This window comes from Chiloscyllium punctatum, chromosome 23 (genome assembly GCF_047496795.1).
Source record: "Chiloscyllium punctatum isolate Juve2018m chromosome 23, sChiPun1.3, whole genome shotgun sequence".
In the NCBI taxonomy this organism is placed as follows: Eukaryota; Metazoa; Chordata; class Chondrichthyes; order Orectolobiformes; family Hemiscylliidae; genus Chiloscyllium; species Chiloscyllium punctatum.
In genome coordinates, this window is record NC_092761.1 from 83338824 (window position 1) to 83359026 (window position 20203).

General features: G+C 40.9%; 1 protein-coding gene across 6 annotated transcripts; it reads left to right on the forward strand.

The window, feature by feature from the left end:
• Positions 1–1868: 1868 nt before the first annotated feature.
• On the forward strand, positions 1869–19628 carry hinfp (histone H4 transcription factor). 6 transcript variants are annotated; one of them, XM_072593307.1, is made up of 10 exons: positions 1869–2142; positions 7634–7803; positions 9217–9443; positions 10443–10554; positions 10826–10978; positions 11389–11466; positions 12095–12215; positions 15104–15242; positions 16046–16170; positions 17884–19628. In XM_072593307.1, exons 2-10 carry the CDS (start codon positions 7644–7646, stop codon positions 18410–18412), a joined length of 1644 nt encoding a protein of 547 aa, XP_072449408.1. In that variant the 5' UTR covers positions 1869–2142; positions 7634–7643; the 3' UTR covers positions 18413–19628. The 6 variants fall into 6 exon arrangements, with proteins under 6 accessions (XP_072449408.1, XP_072449409.1, XP_072449410.1 ...); XM_072593308.1 differs by lacking the exon at positions 1869–2142 and adding an exon at positions 2146–2248; XM_072593309.1 differs by lacking the exon at positions 1869–2142 and adding an exon at positions 2177–2197.
• The last annotated feature ends 575 nt before the right edge of the window (positions 19629–20203 follow it).

Consider the following 20203-nt stretch of genomic DNA (forward strand, 5'->3'; position numbering starts at 1 on the left):
TTTGCCAGCATTTGGTCCATATCCCTCTAAACCCCTCCTATTCATATTCCCATCCAAATGCCTTTTAAATGTTGTAATTGCACCAGCCTCCACCACTTCCTCTGGCAGTTCATTCCATTCATGCACCACCCTCTGCATGAAAATGTTGCCCCTCAGGTCCCTTTTAAATCTTTCCCTCTCACCTTAAACCTATACTGTCTAGCTTTGGACTCCCCTACCCTAGAGAAAAGACCTTGACACTTGATTTTACAAACTTCTAATGAAGTCACCCTCAATCTCTGATGCTCCACAGAAAATAGTCTCAGCCTATTCAGCCTCTCCCTATAGCTCAAGCCCTCCAACCCTGGCATAACCCTTGCAAGTTCTTTCTGAACCCTTTCCATTTTAACAAAATGTTTCCTCTAGGAGAAGACCAGAATTGAATGCAGTATTCAAAAGTGGCCAAAACAATGTCCTGTCCAGCTGTAACATGACTTCCCAACCTGTATACTCAATCCACTGATTAATAAAGGCAAGCGAAACAAGTGCTGTCTTCACTACCATGTGTACTTGCACTTCAAAATCTCTTTTGCTCAGCAACACTCCCCAGGACCTTACCATTAAGGTTGCATTGGTAGTTTTACATGAGTCAGTGTTCCTTGGGAAAAATTTCCACTCCCCGGCTTGAACACAAAAGTGCTGATATACCAGTGCCATACAAGAAGTGGTGTTATCTTTCAGATGAGTTGTTGAACTAAAGCCTGTCTTCTCAAGTAGAGAAAACATGCAATTTTGAAGAGCAAGGAAGTTATTACCAATGTCCGGACAATGTTAGCCCTCCACAAACATCACAGTGAAAGATTAGCTCATCATTATCACATTGTAAGGAGTTTTGCGACATCCAGTGACTGTGAAAGACACACTGATTGCAAGGTTACCCTTTTTTTCATACTTGAGGTGACATAAAAGAACAAACTTCTCCCCAATTATCTCCACCTTTTTTCATAATATCTAAGTTTTAAGAGACTTTTTTTTTGTCTTGCAGTGAACTTCAATTTTTTGGTCCTTTTTTCCTGCAATATTTACATCCTATACTACCAAATTTAATGAGGAATGCAGGAAAAACCTTTAACCATAATGGTGAGTAGCATAGTTCTATTTCAAGGAAGTTAGATGTATGTGAGTGAAAAACCATGGAAGGAAATGTTGGTATTCCTAGATGAAGAATAGTGGTCCAAGAAAGCTCATGTGGAGCCACTGGTAATAATGAATATCCTGGGGACGGGCTCGAATTCCACCACGGCAGATGGTGTAAGTTGAATTCAATAACCATCTAGAATTGTTTTTAAGCTGGCTAATGGTAACCATTTAACTTGTTTTAAAAGCCTATCTGGTTTACTATATTTAGGGAAGGAAATCTGCCTTCCTTATCAACACTATATGTGACCCACTGCAAATGTGATAACATTCTTAACTGTGCTCTGGGCTATCAGGGATGGACAATAAATGCTGCCCTTAAACATGAACAAATAAGAAAAATAATAAATGCTGGTGTAGAGCAGTCAAACCGAATGGACCTGCTCCGAGATATTAAGGCACATTTCTGGAGCAGATGGGAACTGAATCGAAGTTTACTGGTCTAAGGTAGGGGCACTACTACCACACCACACAAACTCTCCAGCCTTGGCTCAGACTCCTGTCCCTTTATGTCCAGTCCCCTGGTGGAGTGGGAGAGGGAACGTTATATTCGGGTTTGACGGCTCCGGCCGGACGCTGAAGCCGTCGGAAACTGACACAAACCAATCAGAGCCCACCGTCGACCGAGCCAATTATTGATTGGTCAGCCGTCCCGGGATCTCGTCTGTGATTGGAGGAATCAGAGCGGCCCACCGCCCGGCAAACAAGGAATTTCAATCCGTTTGGTCTCCTCAAGAGACGGACAGACGGACGGGGAAATGATTAAACAAAACGAACAAATAAAAGTCTAATCCGAGGGCGACGGATCTTGTTTAACGAGCTGAGTGGAGACAGAGAGGGACATTCCGACGGGCGGCCGTTACCGTTTGAATTGGCGCAGGCGCGAGCGACTGGTTTCCGCTTGGGCTGGGGCGCCGGATGTGGCCGGCCGGGAGGCGCGAGGGTGCTGTGGGGTCCGCACTTCCGGTACGTACACTTCCTCCCCCTGACCTGACCTGACCTGACCTGGGACTGAGACCAGGTGAGGGGAGGGAGGAGGTGAGGGGAGAAAGAAAATAAAATAAAATGAAAGGTGAGGTGGGCAAGAAGAGAGGGAGAAAGGGGGAGGGGGAGGGGGAATGAAAGAAAGTGGAGTCCCAGGTAGATAGGATAATGAAGAAGATGTTTGGTAATGCTTTCCTTTATTGGTCAGAGTATTGAGTACAGGAGTTGGGAGGTCATGTTGCGGCTGTACAGGACATTGATTAGGCCACTGTTGGAATATTGCCTGTAATTTTGGTCTCCTTCCTATCGGAAAGATGTTGTGAGACTTGAAAGGGTTCAGAAAAGATTTACAAGGATGTGGCCAGGGTTGGAGGATCTGAGCTACAGGGAGAGGCTGGGGCTGTTTTCCCTGGAGCGTCGGAGGCTGAGGGGTGACCTTGTAAAATCCTGAGGGGCATGGATAGGATAAATAGGCACGGTCTTTTCCCTAAGAATAGGAGAGACCAAAACTAGAGGGCATAGGTTTAGGGTCAGAGGAGAAAGTTTTAAAAGGGACCTAGGGGCAACCTTTTCACACATGGGGTGGTGCATGTATGGAGCGAGCTGCCAGAGGAAGTGCTGGAGACTGGTACAATTACAACATTTAAAAGGCATTTGCATGGGTATATGAATAGAAAGGTTTTAGAGGACTATGGGCCAAGTGCTGGCAAATAGGACTAGAATAATTTTGGATGTCTGTTTGGCATGGATGAATTGGACCAAAGAGTCTGTTCCTTTACTGTACATCTCTGTCACTGTATAACTGAAGAAATAAAAAGGGAGAAAGGGAAGAAGAAAAATGAAAAGTGGGAGGAGAGGTGGAGGAAAGGAAAGAAGGAGGGAATGAGAGAAGGAAGAGGGAGGAGAGGTGAGGCTGGAGGGAAGATGAGTGTAGAGCAGAAGAAGATGCGTGTGAGCAGTCTTCCCCAGTCACTATGATCCCTCCTAGGCTTTCACCTGCTCCTGTGGAGGATGGAGGAAATTATTGAAAGGTGGGGGTGGCAGGATTCAGTTTATATATTTTCTCCTCACCACCATTTTACGCCTCTTGTGTTTTACAAGTTGTCAAAAAGTAAGGTTGAGATGATCCTCGAACAAATTTGGTGCAACTATGTTGTAACCAATCCAGCCCAATAAGGGCAGTTTGCAGTCTCGAGTGAAACAAGCACAAAGAAATTGCTGGCGAAACTCCGTACGTCTGGCAGCATCTGTGGTGATAGAATAACAGTTAACATTTCAAGTCCTATATGACTTCTTCAGTACTTGAATTTTGATATTATTAGCCTTAAGAGTGAGATTGGGGGCTGGGGTGCCTTCTCTGCTTTACTGGGTCAAGATGATGTAACTGCCCACCCAAATGTGGTTGTATCTGTTCCACTTGCACTGCAGTGGCTCAAGAAGACCACCTTCGCAGCAGCAATTAATTTTGGGTCAAATTCACTTGCAACCTGTGAAAGATTAAAAGTAATTTACTATTCTTTGATCCTGAAAATTTTGATTTTTTTTTAAAAGAATGAGAAAATCCTATTTTTGCCTTTGCTTTATAGAAACAAAAAAGTGATTTTTAAAATTTGTAGCACAGGTTGATAAGTATGTAAGTTAGCTCCCTGAGCTGGAAGGTTTGTTTTCAGACATTTCGTTACCATGACTAGGTAACATCATCAGTGAGAGTCTCCGGTGAAGTGCTGGTGGTATGTTCTGTCTCTCAATTTATAGGTCTTGGTTTCTTAAGGTGAATGATGTCATTTCTGGTTCTTTTTTCAAGGGGAGGTAGATTGGAGCTAAATCGCTGTGTTTATTGATGGAGTTCTGGTTCGAATGCCATGCCTCTAAGAATTCTTGTGCATGTCTTTGTTTCACCTGTCCTAGGATGTGTGTGTTATCCCAGTCAAAGTGGTGTCCTTTTTCTGTATGTATGGAAACTAGTGATAGTGGGTCATGTGTTTTGGTGGCTAGTTGATGTTCGTGTATCCTGGTGGCAAGTTTTCTGCTTGTTTGTCCAATGTAGTGTTTTTTTACAGTTCTTGCATGTTATCTTGTAAATGATGTTAGTTTTGCTGGTGGTATCTAATGGATCCTTTAGGTTCATTAGTTGCTATTTAAGTGTGTTGGTATGTTTGTGCTGCCAAGGGGTCTGAAAGTCATTCATTATATGTCTTTAATGTAAGGTAAGGTGGCTATAGTTTTTGGTTGTGTTGTGTCTGCTTGTTTGGGTTTGTTTCTGAGGAATCGGCAGATTGTGTTTATTGGGTGTCTGTTTTCTTGAAAACGTTGGATCGATATTTTTCATTTTGTAGTTCTTGGGTGCTGTAGTGTGATGTAGCTCGTTGAAATAATGTCTTGATGCAGCTCTCTTTGTGGGTGTTGGGGTGAATACTTCTGAAGTTAAGTATTTGGTCTGTGTTTGTTTTTCTGTAGATGCTGGTTTGAAGCTCTCTGTAAACTGTACATTCAACTGTCATGTCTTGACAGTTGGGCACCTTGTTGTCGTCCTCCTTCTCCTTTGTGAATTTTATGCCTGTCAGGATATTGTTAATAGCACTGTATGTTTCCTCTAATTCGTTCTGTTTGTGATGACAAAGGTGTCCATGTAGCGGACCCAAAGTTTGAGTTGGATAGATGAGAGGGCAGCTTGGTCAAGTCTCTGCATTACTGCTTCTGCTATGAGCCCTGATTATTGGTGATCCCATGGGTGTTCCATTGACTTGTTTGTAGGTTTTGTTATTGAATGTGAAGCAACAAAGAAGATAGGAGCTATAGGAGACTATTTGGGCCTTCAAGCCTGCTGTGCCATTCATCATGATCATGGCTGATTGTCCAACCCAATAGCCTAATTCTGCTTTCTCCCTATAAATATGTTGTTCGGCATTTCCTGAGCAAACGTTCCTACCTTGTTGTTAACTGCTGTTTCTCACCACAAATGATGCCAGATCTGCTGGGTATTTGCAGCATTTTCTGGTTTTATTGCTGTAGGTGAACAATCTGCTCTTGAAATGGAAACATGGTGGACTATCTCTTTGATAGGTTTAAAGTTAAAGTTTTTATTTGTGAGGTTGCGTGTGGCAACGAGACAGTGAATCTCACAGTATACAAGAGGCCCTTTGGTCTATCGTGTCTGCACTGATTCCATGCATTCTGTTGTTAAACATACAAAGATCCTTAAATGATAGTATCTTGTTATTTCTGTTAAGTATGACTTCATTCCTTTTTTTATGGGTTCCGTGGTCAGCTAAACCACCTTGTTGGGAGTGAAGTGAGACATTTGAATCTAAAGCAAGAAATGGTCAGCATTAAAAGGTTTATTTTAAATAACACGTGGTTAGATAGTGTTTGATAATGTAACATCCATTTTGGGGTGGTTTGTTACAGAGGTAATGTCGTATGGATGAAAAAGCTGGACTGAAGTATTCTGATTTGATGTTTGGAGTCCCTTCCGTTGGGCTTCACTTGAAATTAAGAAAACCCAATACTGCAAATTGGAAATAACAAAAATAGCTGGAAAAGCTCAGCAGGTCTGAATGCACCTGTGGAGAGAAACAGAGGTAATGTTTCAGTTTGATCTTTCATCAGATGTTAACCCTGTTGATGATGAAGTTCTGATGCAAGGTTATCAATCTGAAACGGTTACTGTTTCTACCCACAGAGATTGTTAGACCTGCGGAGTTATTTGAATTTTTATTTGTTATATTTCTCTTCAGGTTTGAAATGATCATACCCCATATCTGCTTTGAAAGTTTTTGTATTACTGTGAAAGTTTTTTATCCTTCCAAAGGTTATATTTTATGGCAACTAGCTGAATTGCTGGCAAAACATATCTTGAAGTTATTTTGAAAAATAAATGCAGAAGATACTCAGTTCTGGCAGCATCTGCAGAGAGAAAAAAAACAGATCAGTATTTCAGGTCTACCTGACCTGTGTATTCCACCATTTTCTGATCTATATTTCAGATTTCCAGCATTTTGGTATCAAAGGTAGTTCTTTGTCAATTCTGGCATAAAATATGGTTCTATGTAGATGCTAGTTCTTATAAACTCTGTCAGTGGAGATTATGTAATGGTGAATGTGAGTCAGTCAGTAATAACTGGAGCAGTCTGAACAATAGCATATCAACAGATGTCATGATGTAGCTTTTTATTATTGTTCCTTCATCACATTTGGGCATCAATGGTTAATCCAGCGTTTATCGCCCTGGAGAAGGAGGTGTTGAGCTATCACCTTGAACTGCTGCAGTCTTTGGGCTATAACGGCCCCCACTGTACTATTAGGAAGAGGGCATGAATTTTGATGCAGCAGCAGTGAAGAAACATTGATAAAGTTCCAACTTCCAATGGAAATATGGGCAAAGTATCGACTGGTCAGTGTCTTATGTAGCTCAAAGAAAGTTGCTGGAGGTCAGTCACCTTCGCTGCAAGATATCTCTCTGCAGATGTTCCTCAGAGTAGTGTTCTAGGCCAAGCTATGTTTAGCTACTTGATCAACAAGCCTGTCCGTCATGAGGTCGGAAGTGGAGATATTCACTGATGGTTGCACAATTTTCAGCATACTTCATGACTCAAATAATGAAGCAGTCCCCAGAAATACCTGGAGGATGTCCAGGCTTGGGCTGACGTGGCAACTAGCATCGCCTGCCACTTGTGTAGCAATAATGAGCATCTTCAGAAAGAGAGAGTTTCACCATCGATCTCAACATTCAATGCCACAACCATTACTGAATTGCTCACTGTCAACATTGATCAGAATCTGAATTGGACCAGCCGTATATAAATAATGTGGTTACCAAAGCAAGTCAGAGGCTAGGAGTTTTTGTTGCAACTGGCTCACCAATTAACTTCCAAAGCGGATTCTCCATCTAAAAGGCACAAGTCAGATCATAGGATCAAATTCCTACAGATGCTGGAATCTGAAATGAAAGCAACAAATGCTGGAGATTACAGCGGGTCTGGCAGCATCCATGCAGAGTCCAGATGGACTCTTTGTCAGAGCTGGTCCAATTCAGATTCTGGTCAGTGGTTTTATGGTAGGGTATTCAACTTTTAAAGCACATTGCCTTAAATCCAATTTAAAGGCTTCTTTGTATTTCTTGCTCTGTATTCATCTCATAACAACAGGCAAAGATCTAGCCAATTATCGGCAGATACTGAAATTGTCTCTCACTCTGTGACTGAAAATAAGGCATTACCTTTTTTTACATTCAGTTCTTTACAAATCAGCAGATATTTATGATTCATAAAACAAAATTGAGACATTAACAGTTGAGAAGTGTATTATTACCTTCCGGAAAGGGAAACAGGAGCTTTTAAAGCACTTTGCCAATTTCTGTAATATATCTTGTTATATTAGGAAGGAGAAAACATTACAAGCTGACACCACAAGATGTGATGAAGTATTCTTAAAAACTTGTAATGCACCGAGTGCATTTTGTTATTTTGATTAGGTGCAATATAATGGCAGCTGGGAAGAGTGTAAAGTATAATTCTCTGGTGCTTTTGTGCGAATGGAGCTCATGTGGATTCACTGCATCTGGAATGGAAGATTTCAGCAATCACATTGCAGGCCATTTAAAGGACCAAGTCCAGGGGGATGAAAATGACATTGAACCACAAGGTAAGATAACAGCGCAGAGGGTCAAACACAAAACGTGTCAATGACAGTGTTTGATATAAAAACAAATAATTACAGTATGGCATGATGTATGCAAATAACTGAGGAACTAACCAATTATATTTTGAATTTTTAAAAGTACTTTGATCATTTTTTCCCCTCCTATTTTTAAATTGGGCTCTCTCACTGAGTGGAAAGTGAGCACTGCAGATGCTGGCGATCAGAGTCAAGAGTGTGTTGCTGGGAAAGCACAGCAGGTCAGGCAGCGTCCGAGGAGCAGGAGAATTGACATTTCAGGCATAAACCCTTCATCAGGATTCACCTGCTCCTTGGATGCTGCCTGACGTGCTGTGCTTTCCCAGCAACACACTCTCAACTCTGTCACTGAGTGACTAGTTTCCAGATTTCCATAATTGCAACTCTTGAAAATGCAGAACTTTGTATTCCTGTTATAATTGGTGTACTCCTCTTTCCCCTTTTGTGACCACATTTCAAAGGCACCTCATTGTCTGCAAAGCAACTTGGACCTATCCGAGGCTGGGAAAGGTGTTTGAGTTCGTTCTTGTCTTTGAAAACTTTAAGTTATACTACTCTGGGACAGCGAGGCAATGCAGGTTGATGAGAATCTGGTGATGGGTGAACAATATTAAATGATGGAATGAAATTTTGGGATAATTTGGAGATTGTGGAATGTTAAAAATTACATGACCATTTCCCATTCTGCAGAAGAAAATGTTTATTGAAAATGTTCTGAAAAGCATTTTGTTATTTTTCATCCAGTAACTGTGGGTAAATTCGCATTTTAATCTTAAACAGTTTTTCCTTCATGCTTCTGAGAGCATGGTGTATTGTCTGGAAAAGCATTTCCATTATTGTTAATGCAGCTAATTGAAACAGTAACTTAGTTTTGAATAGCTCAAATTCTATACACGACAACAGAAATGGAGTTGTGGTTGGTGTTAACACCATTACTGCTGACCTATGCTGCAACATTTACTATTTTAGACCTTTTCTCTTCTATGCATGCTCATTCACTTAATATTGGACACAGTTGTACAATGACTGTATTGTAAATTCACCTGAGGAGTTTTGCTATAGCACTGACCCAATCAAATGAACCAGCCATTCAAATGTGGCAAGAAAGAACTGATAAACTATGCAAAGTGTGCAGATGTCCTGCAATTAAATTGAATGGGTTACAGAGAAAGTCAGTAGAACATGCTCCTCCTGTGAACGAATAAGAGAGAAAAAAAAAATTCTCCCCTTTAGAATAAAGCTGCATGTTTGTCAATGATAAATATAGATGACTCTGACTTGAATGCTGGAGGATTAACCTTTTCTTAATTGTGAAAGTCTTTTTGCCTGATCAAAATAATCCAGGCTGTGCTGAACCCGTTTTGTGTCATTGTTTCCTAGAGGAGCACCAGTGTCTGTGGGCAGAGTGTGGATTCTACTCCGTGGAGAGCTCAGCTGACCTGATCCGTCATGTTTACTTTCATGCCTACCACACAAAACTGAAGCACTGGGGTCTGCAGTCCCTGCAGGCTCAGAGCGAACTCGAACACTGCATAATGGATCAGCAGAGCCGCAACGTCATTCCAGAAATCCCAGAGAGTTTTGTCTGTCTCTGGGGCCACTGTGATGTAAGTCAGCCATGCAAATCTGAATCGTCTTTACGTATCAAGTACTCTGTGCACTCGTGTTTATTTCAGTTTTACCCTTGAGATTTCTTTTTAAAGAGATTTGTTTTGAGCTTCAATAGAACCCCTACAGTGTGGAAACAAACCCACACTGACCCTCCGAAGAGTAACCCACCCAGACCCATTCCCCTACTCTGTATTTACCCCTGACTAATGCACATAACCTACACCATTGGCAATTCACCTAGCCTGCACGTCTTTAGATTGTGGGAGGAAACCGGAGCACCCGGAGGAAACCCACGCAGACACGGGGAGAATGTGCAAACTCCACACAGACAGTTGCCCGTGGTTGGAATCGAACCCGGTTCCCTGGCACTGTGACGCTGCAGTGCGAGCCACTGAGCCACCGTGTCGCCCCCATGACTAAACATAAAAATTTCTAGAGGTGAGCAGGATGATACTATCACAGAGAATGTGATGCTTTATGGGAGAGGAAACTAGCATTTCTAAAACTTCCTTTCGGGCAGCAGATTTTCAGCTCCTTTGTTACCCCTGCAGCATCTTTATTGCTGCAGAAGCAAAACGCTGCAGATCTTGGAAATCCGACATAAAAACACCAAATGCTGGAAACATTCTCTGGTCAGGCAGCGTCTCTGGAGAGAGAAATAGAGTTGATATTTATGCTGTCGTTGGAATTGAAGCATTGAATTTGTTTCTTTTCCTCATGCAATGACAGAGAAAGCTCGAGGGGCCAGATGGCCTATTTCTGCTCTACGTTTGTGTATTATATGTTTATATTTTTACTGACCAGACAGGATGAACCTCCTATCGTGAACTATTAAAATCAGCTGCCCCCAGAAGGGCACTGACCTGACTTGTGCTGGTTCCTACTATTTTATAGTAATGGTGAAATTGGCACAGATTGAAGTTTGTTTTTAACAGTTTCTAGTGAACCATATGGGCTTTGACACTTTTTTTTCAGTCTTTGTACTTTCTCCCTAGAGCACATTTGAGAATCCAGAATGGTTCTACAGGCATGTGGACATGCATGGAATGTGTTCAGACAGGGATGCAACCACAGATTCTAATCTAATAATTCCCTGTCGTTGGAAAGGTATGTTCTTGGGAAGCCAGACTACCAAGCAAGTTGTGGTTGTTTCCACCATTCCTGTTTTAACAAATAGGCGCAATTGACGACAAGATAATGCTTAATGGGAGCATCCCTTGACAATTTAATTATGACAGAACCTTTCGTTAGCACAGGACATCCCAAAGTGCTTCATAGCCAATGAATTGCTTTTGATGTGTCGTTAGTCGTCTTATGAAAATTTGGCAGCAAGCTCCATTTAGTGGAGCAATTCATTTCCCATTTGCTGTCTTTTTAGATTGTGATGCAACTTTCAGAGTGAAATTTAAGCTTCGAGAGCATTTACGTAGCCACACGCAGGAGAAAGTAGTAGCATGTCCCACCTGTGGAGGGATGTTTGCAAGCAACACTAAGTTCTTTGATCACATCCGCAGGCAGATGGCCATGGAATGTAAGTCAAATATCTTTGGAATGTTGAAAAGGATGTGGTTTTTCAGTTGATGTTTTAATTCCTTTCTGGAGCCTGGAAATCTGATTTTTTTTTTAACCATAGCAGTTTTTATTACCTTAAACCAATTTGGAACTTGGAAATAATGCGTAACGTGGCTTAGCAAAGTGTTAATTGGTTTCTAGAGTGTACTGACTCGTTGTGTCTGTGTGACAATATATTGTGCTAGTTATTCATAATTTAATTTTAGTGTAAAGCTATGACTTCAAACTGGGTTGTGTTTAAGCATGCCATTTAATGCTGTTGATGCAGGTGCAAAGCTTCACAAAGGCAGCATGCAAATGTATGTTTTTACAGGGTGCTTATCCTAGTTCTAAATGTATTACATGCTGTCCACCATTTTGTCTTGGCAGACCAACGCTTTCAATGCTCCCACTGTTCAAAGAGATTCGCTACCGAAAGACTACTCAGGGATCACATGCGACATCACGGTAAGCAGAGTTTTATTGCTGTTACTAATCTTCATATCTGGGATAATTTCTTACAAACTGCTGACTGTTTTAGCTACACTGTCTCTTTTCAGAAGGATAAAATATCAAGCTTTCACCCACACCATTTACATCTTTTTTTAAGAATAAACAGCACAGTCTAAGAAGAGAAGTAAAATAGTGTTGGGTATTTACCGTAGCAAAAGGTGTAGAGGAACAAATGGAACAGGAGGCAAAGTCAGGGAAAGGATACTGGGTGACGGGCATTAGATAGTACAGATATCAGATGACATAAGGCAAAGTGAACAGTAATGGTTGCAGAGAAGAGAGGTCCAGAGTCCATGTTATGTCCTAACAAAAAAGTTAGTTGGAAAACACCATACTATTACCCTCCACTCAAAAGAAAGTTTGCTTCTCTCAAATCAGATTTGGATATAAAAATCTTGCAAATCAATAGGAAGAAAACAAAACATTGTGATGTTACAGTGTGGTAAAAGTTTCTATTCTTTTGGAATCAGAAGGAATGTCCATCATCCCGTGTCTCAGTAAACAGTTGACTAACCCTCATTGTGAGGGGATAGATGAAATGTTTAGCTGGGTTTGAATGAACACTTGAATGTTTGTTTTCTAGTGAACTATTACAAGTGCCCATTTTGTGATATGACCTGTCCAGCACCTTCTGCCTTGCGGAACCATGTCAAATTCCGTCACAGTGATGAGAAACCATTTAGTTGCGAATATTGTGAATACAGGTATTATCTTCAATTCACATAATGGTGTATTTTGTCCAGATATTTCTGCTTTACCACATTATTTTCTGCTTCTAGAAGTAGTTGGTCTGGATTTTTCATGGCTATCTTTACTTCTGATGTACCTTCTAAATTTTATATGCTCTCCCTATCATTTCATTGAAGTGTAAATTCTGGTAGGATTGTTCCCAATTGTAACCCTGCAGAGTCTTAATGATCTTTGTGAACTAATCCCTTCGCTTTTTCATTGTAAACTATATTCCTAATTTTAAATCTCTGCACACTTGGTAGTGTACTAATAAATCTGTGTGCAAGGTTTGCATTACTTTGACGTGAACCCCATTCATGTGGTGAGGAAAGCCATGTGGCAGTCCACACTTGTCCAGTCAGAATATGACAAGCTGTTAGAGCTGCCTTTTATCCTGCAATAAGATCGATGCAAACTTAGTCGCATTATGGTATAGAATCGTAGAAGAGTCATAGAATCCCCACAGTGTGGGAGCTGGCTATTCAGCTCATACCTCCAAAGGGCATCTCGCTTGGATCCATCCCCCTAATCTATCCCTGTAACCCTGCATTTCCCATGGCCAATCCACCTAACCTGCATTTCTTTGGGCTGTGGAAGGAAACTGGAACACCCAGAGGAAACCCACACAGACACGGGAGGGTGTGCAAACTCCACACAGTCAGAGGGTGGAGTCGAACCCAGGTCCCTGGCAGTGCTAACAGCAGTGTGAGACAGCAGTGCTAACCACTGAGCCACCATGCCACCTGATGTTCCACTAATTAAGCTCCAAGTATTTTATGTGCTAGCTGATCCCATCACTTTCCGGAAATAACGCACTGAATTTCGTGTATTCTCTTCCACTTCAGATTTTGATGTTGTTCATGCTTAGGTCTTGCAGAAATGCTGTTCGTTTAACGTGAAAAATTTATTTCTTCAAGTAATTTCATTCCATGCAAGAAATTTTCAACTTGAAGAAAGACTAATTAGCCTATAATTTTCTTAGACTCTTCTTTTAAGAAACAAAGTGACCAGCTGTCATTCCTTCATCAAAGTGTTTAGAGCCTTCACAGAAATTGGTGGAGAAACCCAGCTCTGGTAGCATCAGTGGAGAGGGAAACAGAGTTAATGTTTCAGGTGCAGAGACCCTTCTTTAGAACTGATTGTAGCTGGGAGAAGGCAGAGGTAAGTAGTGAAGTACAGCTCTTATAGCTTGTGCTGAGTTTTGCTGGAGCACAACAGTAACCCTAAGTCAGAGACTTTGGCCAGGGATTACAGTGGTGTGTTGATTTTACTACAAGCTTGAAGCAATGGTGGGGAGATCATCAGATAAAATGAGATTAGTGACCAGCGTGGACACAATGGCCTGGTGTTCCATGGTCCAGGGAAGATAGGAGAAGCTATCTTTTACCATTAACTTGAAGGCAGTGAAATTCTTCATTTTCCACATGGGAGCCCTGTCATCTTCTGAAGTCAATACTGAGTTCATCAATTTTAGGGCTTGAACACTTTCTCCCAGGTCCTTAGTCTTGTCATCACAAACAACCCATTGTCAGAGACAAAGATCCATATTAGCAGCAGTTCATTCTCCCAGGCTATCCTTTACACTGACCTATATCTAACCAACTGTTTTCTCTCCCTGGGCTGTCCACCTACAATTTACTCCCCAAATCCTCTCCACCCCCACCCCATCCTCAGCACATCAGTCTTCTAGCTACAGTCATTCCAAAGAAAGGTTTCTGGACCCAAAATATTAACTCTTTCTCTCTCCACTGATGCCACCAGACCTGCCAAGTTTTCCGACAATTTGTGTTTTTCTTTCAGATTTCCAGCATCCATAGTTTTTTTGGGTTTTTTTTTAGAACATTAGGACCCACTGTTTGTTCTGTAACCACCTACAAATCAATTAATTGTAGGCAGTGACTACTTTTTAATGCACAATCCTGGTTACTCCATCTGAGTGATACTGAAGATAAAACATACGGACTTGGAAAATAGCAAAAATATTATAAATCTTCCCCTTCATTAATAATTCCCTATTCTGATCATGGCTGTTATTTTACTGGTAGTGTATCTGCTGTGTGTCATTTAGATTTTATTTTGCTAATGTTCCCTGCTGTGGTTTATCTGCTGTAATTGCATTATCATTCAGCCTGGCTATAATCTCTTTACAGTTCCAACAGGGGAAGATATAAAGTACTCTTGTGTGCTCTCTTTATTTTCTGGCTTCTCTTTTAAGTTAATTGAATCATGCAGAGTGATTTCCAAATACGACTTAGTTTTCAGGTTCCCTACAGCTCCTTTCATTAACCAGAGCATGGTCATGCAGTACTTTCTGATGGAGTGGCCAAGTACTGACGTGGAGCAGTCCTAACTAATCTAAATGACATATTCTCCTTTTGTTCCTCTTGTCTTCAGTCATCTTTGGATAATTCAAATGTCTTCAATTACAGCTATTATTTATACCCACTATTCTATTTTTTTTTAAATTTCAGTTGTTCCACTATTCAGCAGCCAGTAATAAACATCTGGTTATGTGACCAATCCCTTGCTATTCCAGATAATTATCTTTTAGATAGAAATGGTGAAACTAATCTTTAGTATCTGGGATCCAGTGTGATGTACAAGCTGGAGGATCCTAACATTGTCACTTAAGGTCTTTGCTAACGCTCTGTGGAGAGTAGGTGCCTATCTACCAACATTACAAAATCACTTGAGATCCCCACAACAAAATCTGTAAACTTAAGAAAGGCAGCATTCCTAATGATATATCTCCAGTTTGGAGCTGTTATTGATGTTGGGTTGTTCTCAATATTATTAGGGGTTTTAGAGATTTGTATTGAAAGTATTTTGAAAATTATGTTTGCTGTAATGTGTTTCTACCCAGCTGCAAGAACTTGGTGGATCTAAGAAAGCATTTAGATACACACAGTGAGGATCCAACCTACCGCTGTGAGTTTGCAGGTTGTACATTCACTGCACGATCCCAGTATTCCATCAAGTCCCATTACAGGAGAGTACATGAGGTAAGCTTTGAAAGTGATGCTGTGTTTTGTGGCATTTTGCAAGATCCAATCGCAACATTTCCAATCTACCTATAAGAGTCTCCCACCTGAAGTGGGATGTTGCATCAATGAAGAAAAGGATACTTTATTGCAATCCTTGCAGTAATTGTGTTTGACCATTGCTGATATCAAGTGAAAAGCTAATGAAAATGTAAAAATAATGTCACTGTACTTTATATTTCTCAAACATCTTGGTTGATGAGCTCGAGTTTGACTCCTTGAAAGGTATCCCTTCTAGAAAATGGACGAGATGATGGAGTTAATCTGTTCTGACGTATCCATTATGTCTGATTATTGATGAAAGCTGAATTACTGTGCTTTCTGTCTTTGCTTGATCCCCCTGTCCTGACTACAATTTGAAAAGGAGGCAAGTGAGTAACATGGTTTAAACCGCTCTGAAGCAGTTATCTAAGCGTGTTTGTGACAGCAGATGGCTGACACTGTGGATTTTGTTTATTAACTATGGATTTGTTAGCTTCAGCTACTTATTGGTTTGAATCTGTTATAAAGGCACAGTAATTCTCAAAAAAAAAACAGTTTCCAAAATTGGAAGATCTAAATTTTCACCCCTTTTTTTTTAAAGGAACAGGACCCAAATAACTTTAATTCTTGCACATCTCACATAACTTTAATTCTTCATATCATAAACATTTCTTCTCTGTATGTTTTGATAAGGGCTACCTCTTTGAGGGTAGTTGTGGCTACAGTTTAACTTTACATTGTGGCTCCTAGTTAATTCAGTGTCACTGAATTCTCCTTCCCAGGGGGATAAGGAACCCAGATATAAATGTCATGTTTGCGACAAATGTTTCACCAGAGGTAACAATCTGACTGTGCACCTCAGGAAGAAGCATCAGTTTAAGTGGCCTTCAGGTCACCCACGTTTCAGGTATGTTGATATATTGTATGTTTACTTCACGTTATCGTGTAACTTTTTATTTCATATTGTCACATCACATTGTCCTAATGTTATCACATTACCTTATCCTATTTTATGAGGTCAGTTCGCTCAGTTGGCTGGACCGCTGGTTTGTGATGTAGTGACACAAACAGCATAAGTTCACCTCCTGCGCCAACTGAGGGTATGTGGAAATCTTTCCTTCTCAACCTCTCCCCTCGCTTGAGATGTGGTGACCTCAAGTTTAAACCACCCCCCAGCCCTATGACCTGGGAGGCTGATCTGACTTCTATCCCTTGAAATGAGTGACTGCAGCCACAACTCAAAAGATGCAAATTTGTTGCCCAAAGCTTGTTGCTTGGAGCCGCCTCAGTTTTGATGACCATGACTGTGACTGTTTTGAGAAATCGAACTGATTTGGGTCAGTTTTTGGGCTTGTCAAGAGCGCTTTGCAGTGCAGCTATGTCTATCAGCTGTGACTAAAGCAAAAATGAGTTTCATTCCCCAGCATGGACTTTAAAGTCTAAAGCGATTCTTCATTTCACGGTCCCTTTAGGTTTGAACAAAGTATGTGCGAGTAAATATAGAAGTGAAATGTCCAGGAAAGTAGGTATTAAGTCACTAACTTTGGAACAGTGAGATGTAATGAAATGACATTGCTAATCACTGCCAACCTTAGCTCTTTATTCCTATACCCATCGCTTATAAAAATCCATCAGTCTCTGATTGAAAATGGAGTTGAGCTGACATCCACTGCTTCTTGTGGGATAATGTTCCACATATCGATTACCCTTTGTGGGGGAAAATATTTCTAACTCTCCACCTGAATGGCTCCAGTTTTGGGGTGATGTTTCCTTGTCATACCTGGAGGAAATGTACCAAAATTAGACAGAGGTGGATAGATACTTGATAAATATGGGGGCTGGAAGGTTATCAGGGATTTGGACTGTCAACTAGATCAGGAGAAAGTGAGGACTGCAGGTAGTAGAGGTCAGAGTCAAAGAGTGTGGCACTGGAAAAGCACTGCAGGAGAGTCGACATTTTGGGCATAGGCCCTTCATCAGGAATGAGCGTTCATCAGCATTCCTGACGAAGGGCTTGTGCCAGAAACATCAATTCTCCTGCTCCTCGGCTGTGCTTTTCCAGTGCCACCTTCTTTGCCTCTGTCAACCAGATCATTCATTATCTTATTAAAGGAAAGACTAGGCTTGAGGAGCCACATGGCTCAGTGTTTGTATATTCATATAAACAAGAAAGCATTCTCATAATGTGGTATGGCTTGTGGCCACATTGGCACACAAATTGATACATTTGTTGTGAATTCAAATCTGCGATGTCCCATATAGCAGCTGGTAAATAGTTATAGAAATGTACAGCACTGACACAGACCCTTTAGTCCAACTCGTCTATGCCGACCAGATATATCCTACATTAACCTAATCTCATTTGCCAGTGCTTGATAACTATTAATTACAAGCCATTTCCTTTCAGGGAGAAGGAAAAAAGAACCTTTTCCCAACTGCTTCACTCTGAAGATCCAGAAAGTGTCTCTGCCCAGATCTTGCTTTACTGGAAATAAGAGGTGGTTAGCTATTTGTCTCCTGTCTGGTTAAGAAATGTTACAACTCTGGGGTAGAGCGAAGAGAGTCAATGTGAGGCACAAACTGCATGCTCTCAACACTTGCATTAATGTCCATTCCTCAGGTACAAAGAGCATGAAGATGGTTACATGAGGCTGCAGTTGGTTCGTTATGAGAGTGTTGAACTGTCCGAGCAGCTAATGAAAGACCGGGAAAAGCAGGATGGCCGCATGGACAGCATGTCAGAGAGTTTGTTTCTGTCAGAAGCAAATCTAAGAGGGATTATACTAGAGCCGCTGGAAGAGTCAAACAGTGAGGAACAAGACACAGGGAAGCGCAGTCCTGATGCTCTGAACTATTGTACAGCTGAGACCTTGCAACAGCCCAGTCATAATGAGGTTGCTGGTGGGGGACAGCTCCAACAATCGCAGTCGAATTCCCCAGATACAAATAAAAGTCCAATCATCCGGGTGGTCAATCGGACGAATGAGTACGGAGAGAATGAAACTGTTTATTATGTTCTGACCAATGCACCACCCAGCCCGGGTAACGCTGAAGTATCTGGTGAAGATGTGAATATGGAGATTGAGGGAGCCTCAACTGACAATATAGAAAAGACTGCAGAAGAACTAGGCATTCAAATAATCGGCTAGGATTAATGGTCCACTCACATCACTGCTGCTGTTCTTGATGGGAAACTGCTATTTGGTCTGATCTGTATATTCTGTTTTAGTCGAGTCAAGAATGAGCTTTGTGATGCTGTATCGATTTGGTTGGGAGACTCAGACCATATTTGTGGTGGTCATTTTTTTCCTAATGTACCCCCTCCCTTCAAAACAAGAGGTTTGTTATGTTCTGTCTGTAATGCTGTCAGATGCAGTGCAGTCCCTATTCAATTATACTAAATCATTGGATTAGACAAATCTATTAGAAAATAGATTTTGACAGGTTCTGGATGGTCAATACAAATGCAGTTCTCACTAGTATTTTTATTGTGTAAAAATCCTGTACTGTTACTGTTCATTTTTGTGAAATGTCCTTTTTTAGCCTGGCCGTCCAACACCCAAACAGGTCCTTACTATTTTTTTACTCTTTTTAGGAGTAGAAATTGCTGTAAAAATTTCCTCTGTTACCATAGGGTCTGACATTACACAGATTAACAGGATGATTTGAGGTCCTTTCTCTTGTAAGCCATTGATTTATGCTCTTTTGATCCAGAAGTATCTGCATCGCACATGGGCCGTTCGTATTATATTAACACGATATTCAGCCAGTGTAATAAAGATCAATGTTTTCAGTAACAGTGGTATTTTACCATTAGCTTCTCTTCATACTCCTATCTTCAAACTCCACCCATCCACATTCTCTTCCATTTACATTCCTGTTGTTAAGCACCTTTTGAACTCTCATCAGATATCTGCATATCTGGCCATCCTTGTGATTCCATGCCCATCTTTTTAAGTTTGTACGTTTTTAACTTGAATTTGTATTGCAGCTACTCAGAGTCAAACAGAATCAAATAGACTGAGGCTGAATTCCATGCACCAACACTTCAATCTGAGATTGCTATCTCCTTCAGCTGAGAATATGATGCAACCTACTTCAGACTTATAGTCTGACTTAGAATCTTGCACTACTTTTAAAAGCATCTTTAACTACTAAGTAGTAACAAATGATGTGATGTGAGTTTCAAGTGTCAAGTTTGGCATGTAACATTAAGCCTGTGTGTTTACCAGCTTGCTATGGATTCATAATTGAACTAACACTCACAATGTAACTAACGCCACGTATGCTTCTAAGAAGGTGGTGTTATTTTGACAAATGTACGATTGATTTCTTGGGAAATTATTAAAGTGGAGTATTCTAATAGTTATGATTGAGCTAAATTATTATTGTAATGTAATTTGTGTTCGAATAGTGTGGTGAGCAAGTTTGCTTAACCTGCTATTCACTAGCATGTGCTAAATTTTGTTTTGGCCAGTTCTTGAGTTACAACTTTGTATTCATCAATTCCTTGAAGTGTTGGACTGTGCTTACCCCTGAGCCTTAAGCCAACGCCAAGAGTCACACAACCTCCACTCGGTATCTTTCTTTCTTTAGGAAGACAGGTCAGGTGGAGTGCAGTACTGATTTCATATATTATTGGCCTTATCGTGTATTCTATAGGGGGGATTGTGTTTTTACATTTTCACTTAAGAGCACCAATTTACATGTAACAATAAAGAATGTGTCGGCAGGGACTAATGACAACTTGTGGCTGCGTAAGCACCTTAATGTCCTTAAGTACTTCACAGGAGCATTATCCAATAAAACATGACACCAAAACCATGAGTTATTAAGACAGAGGGAGGATGGATGGGAGTTTTAATGGAGACATTCGAGAGTTTAACACCCAAGCAGTTGAAGACAGGGCTGCTAGTGGTGGATTATATATATTCACTCAT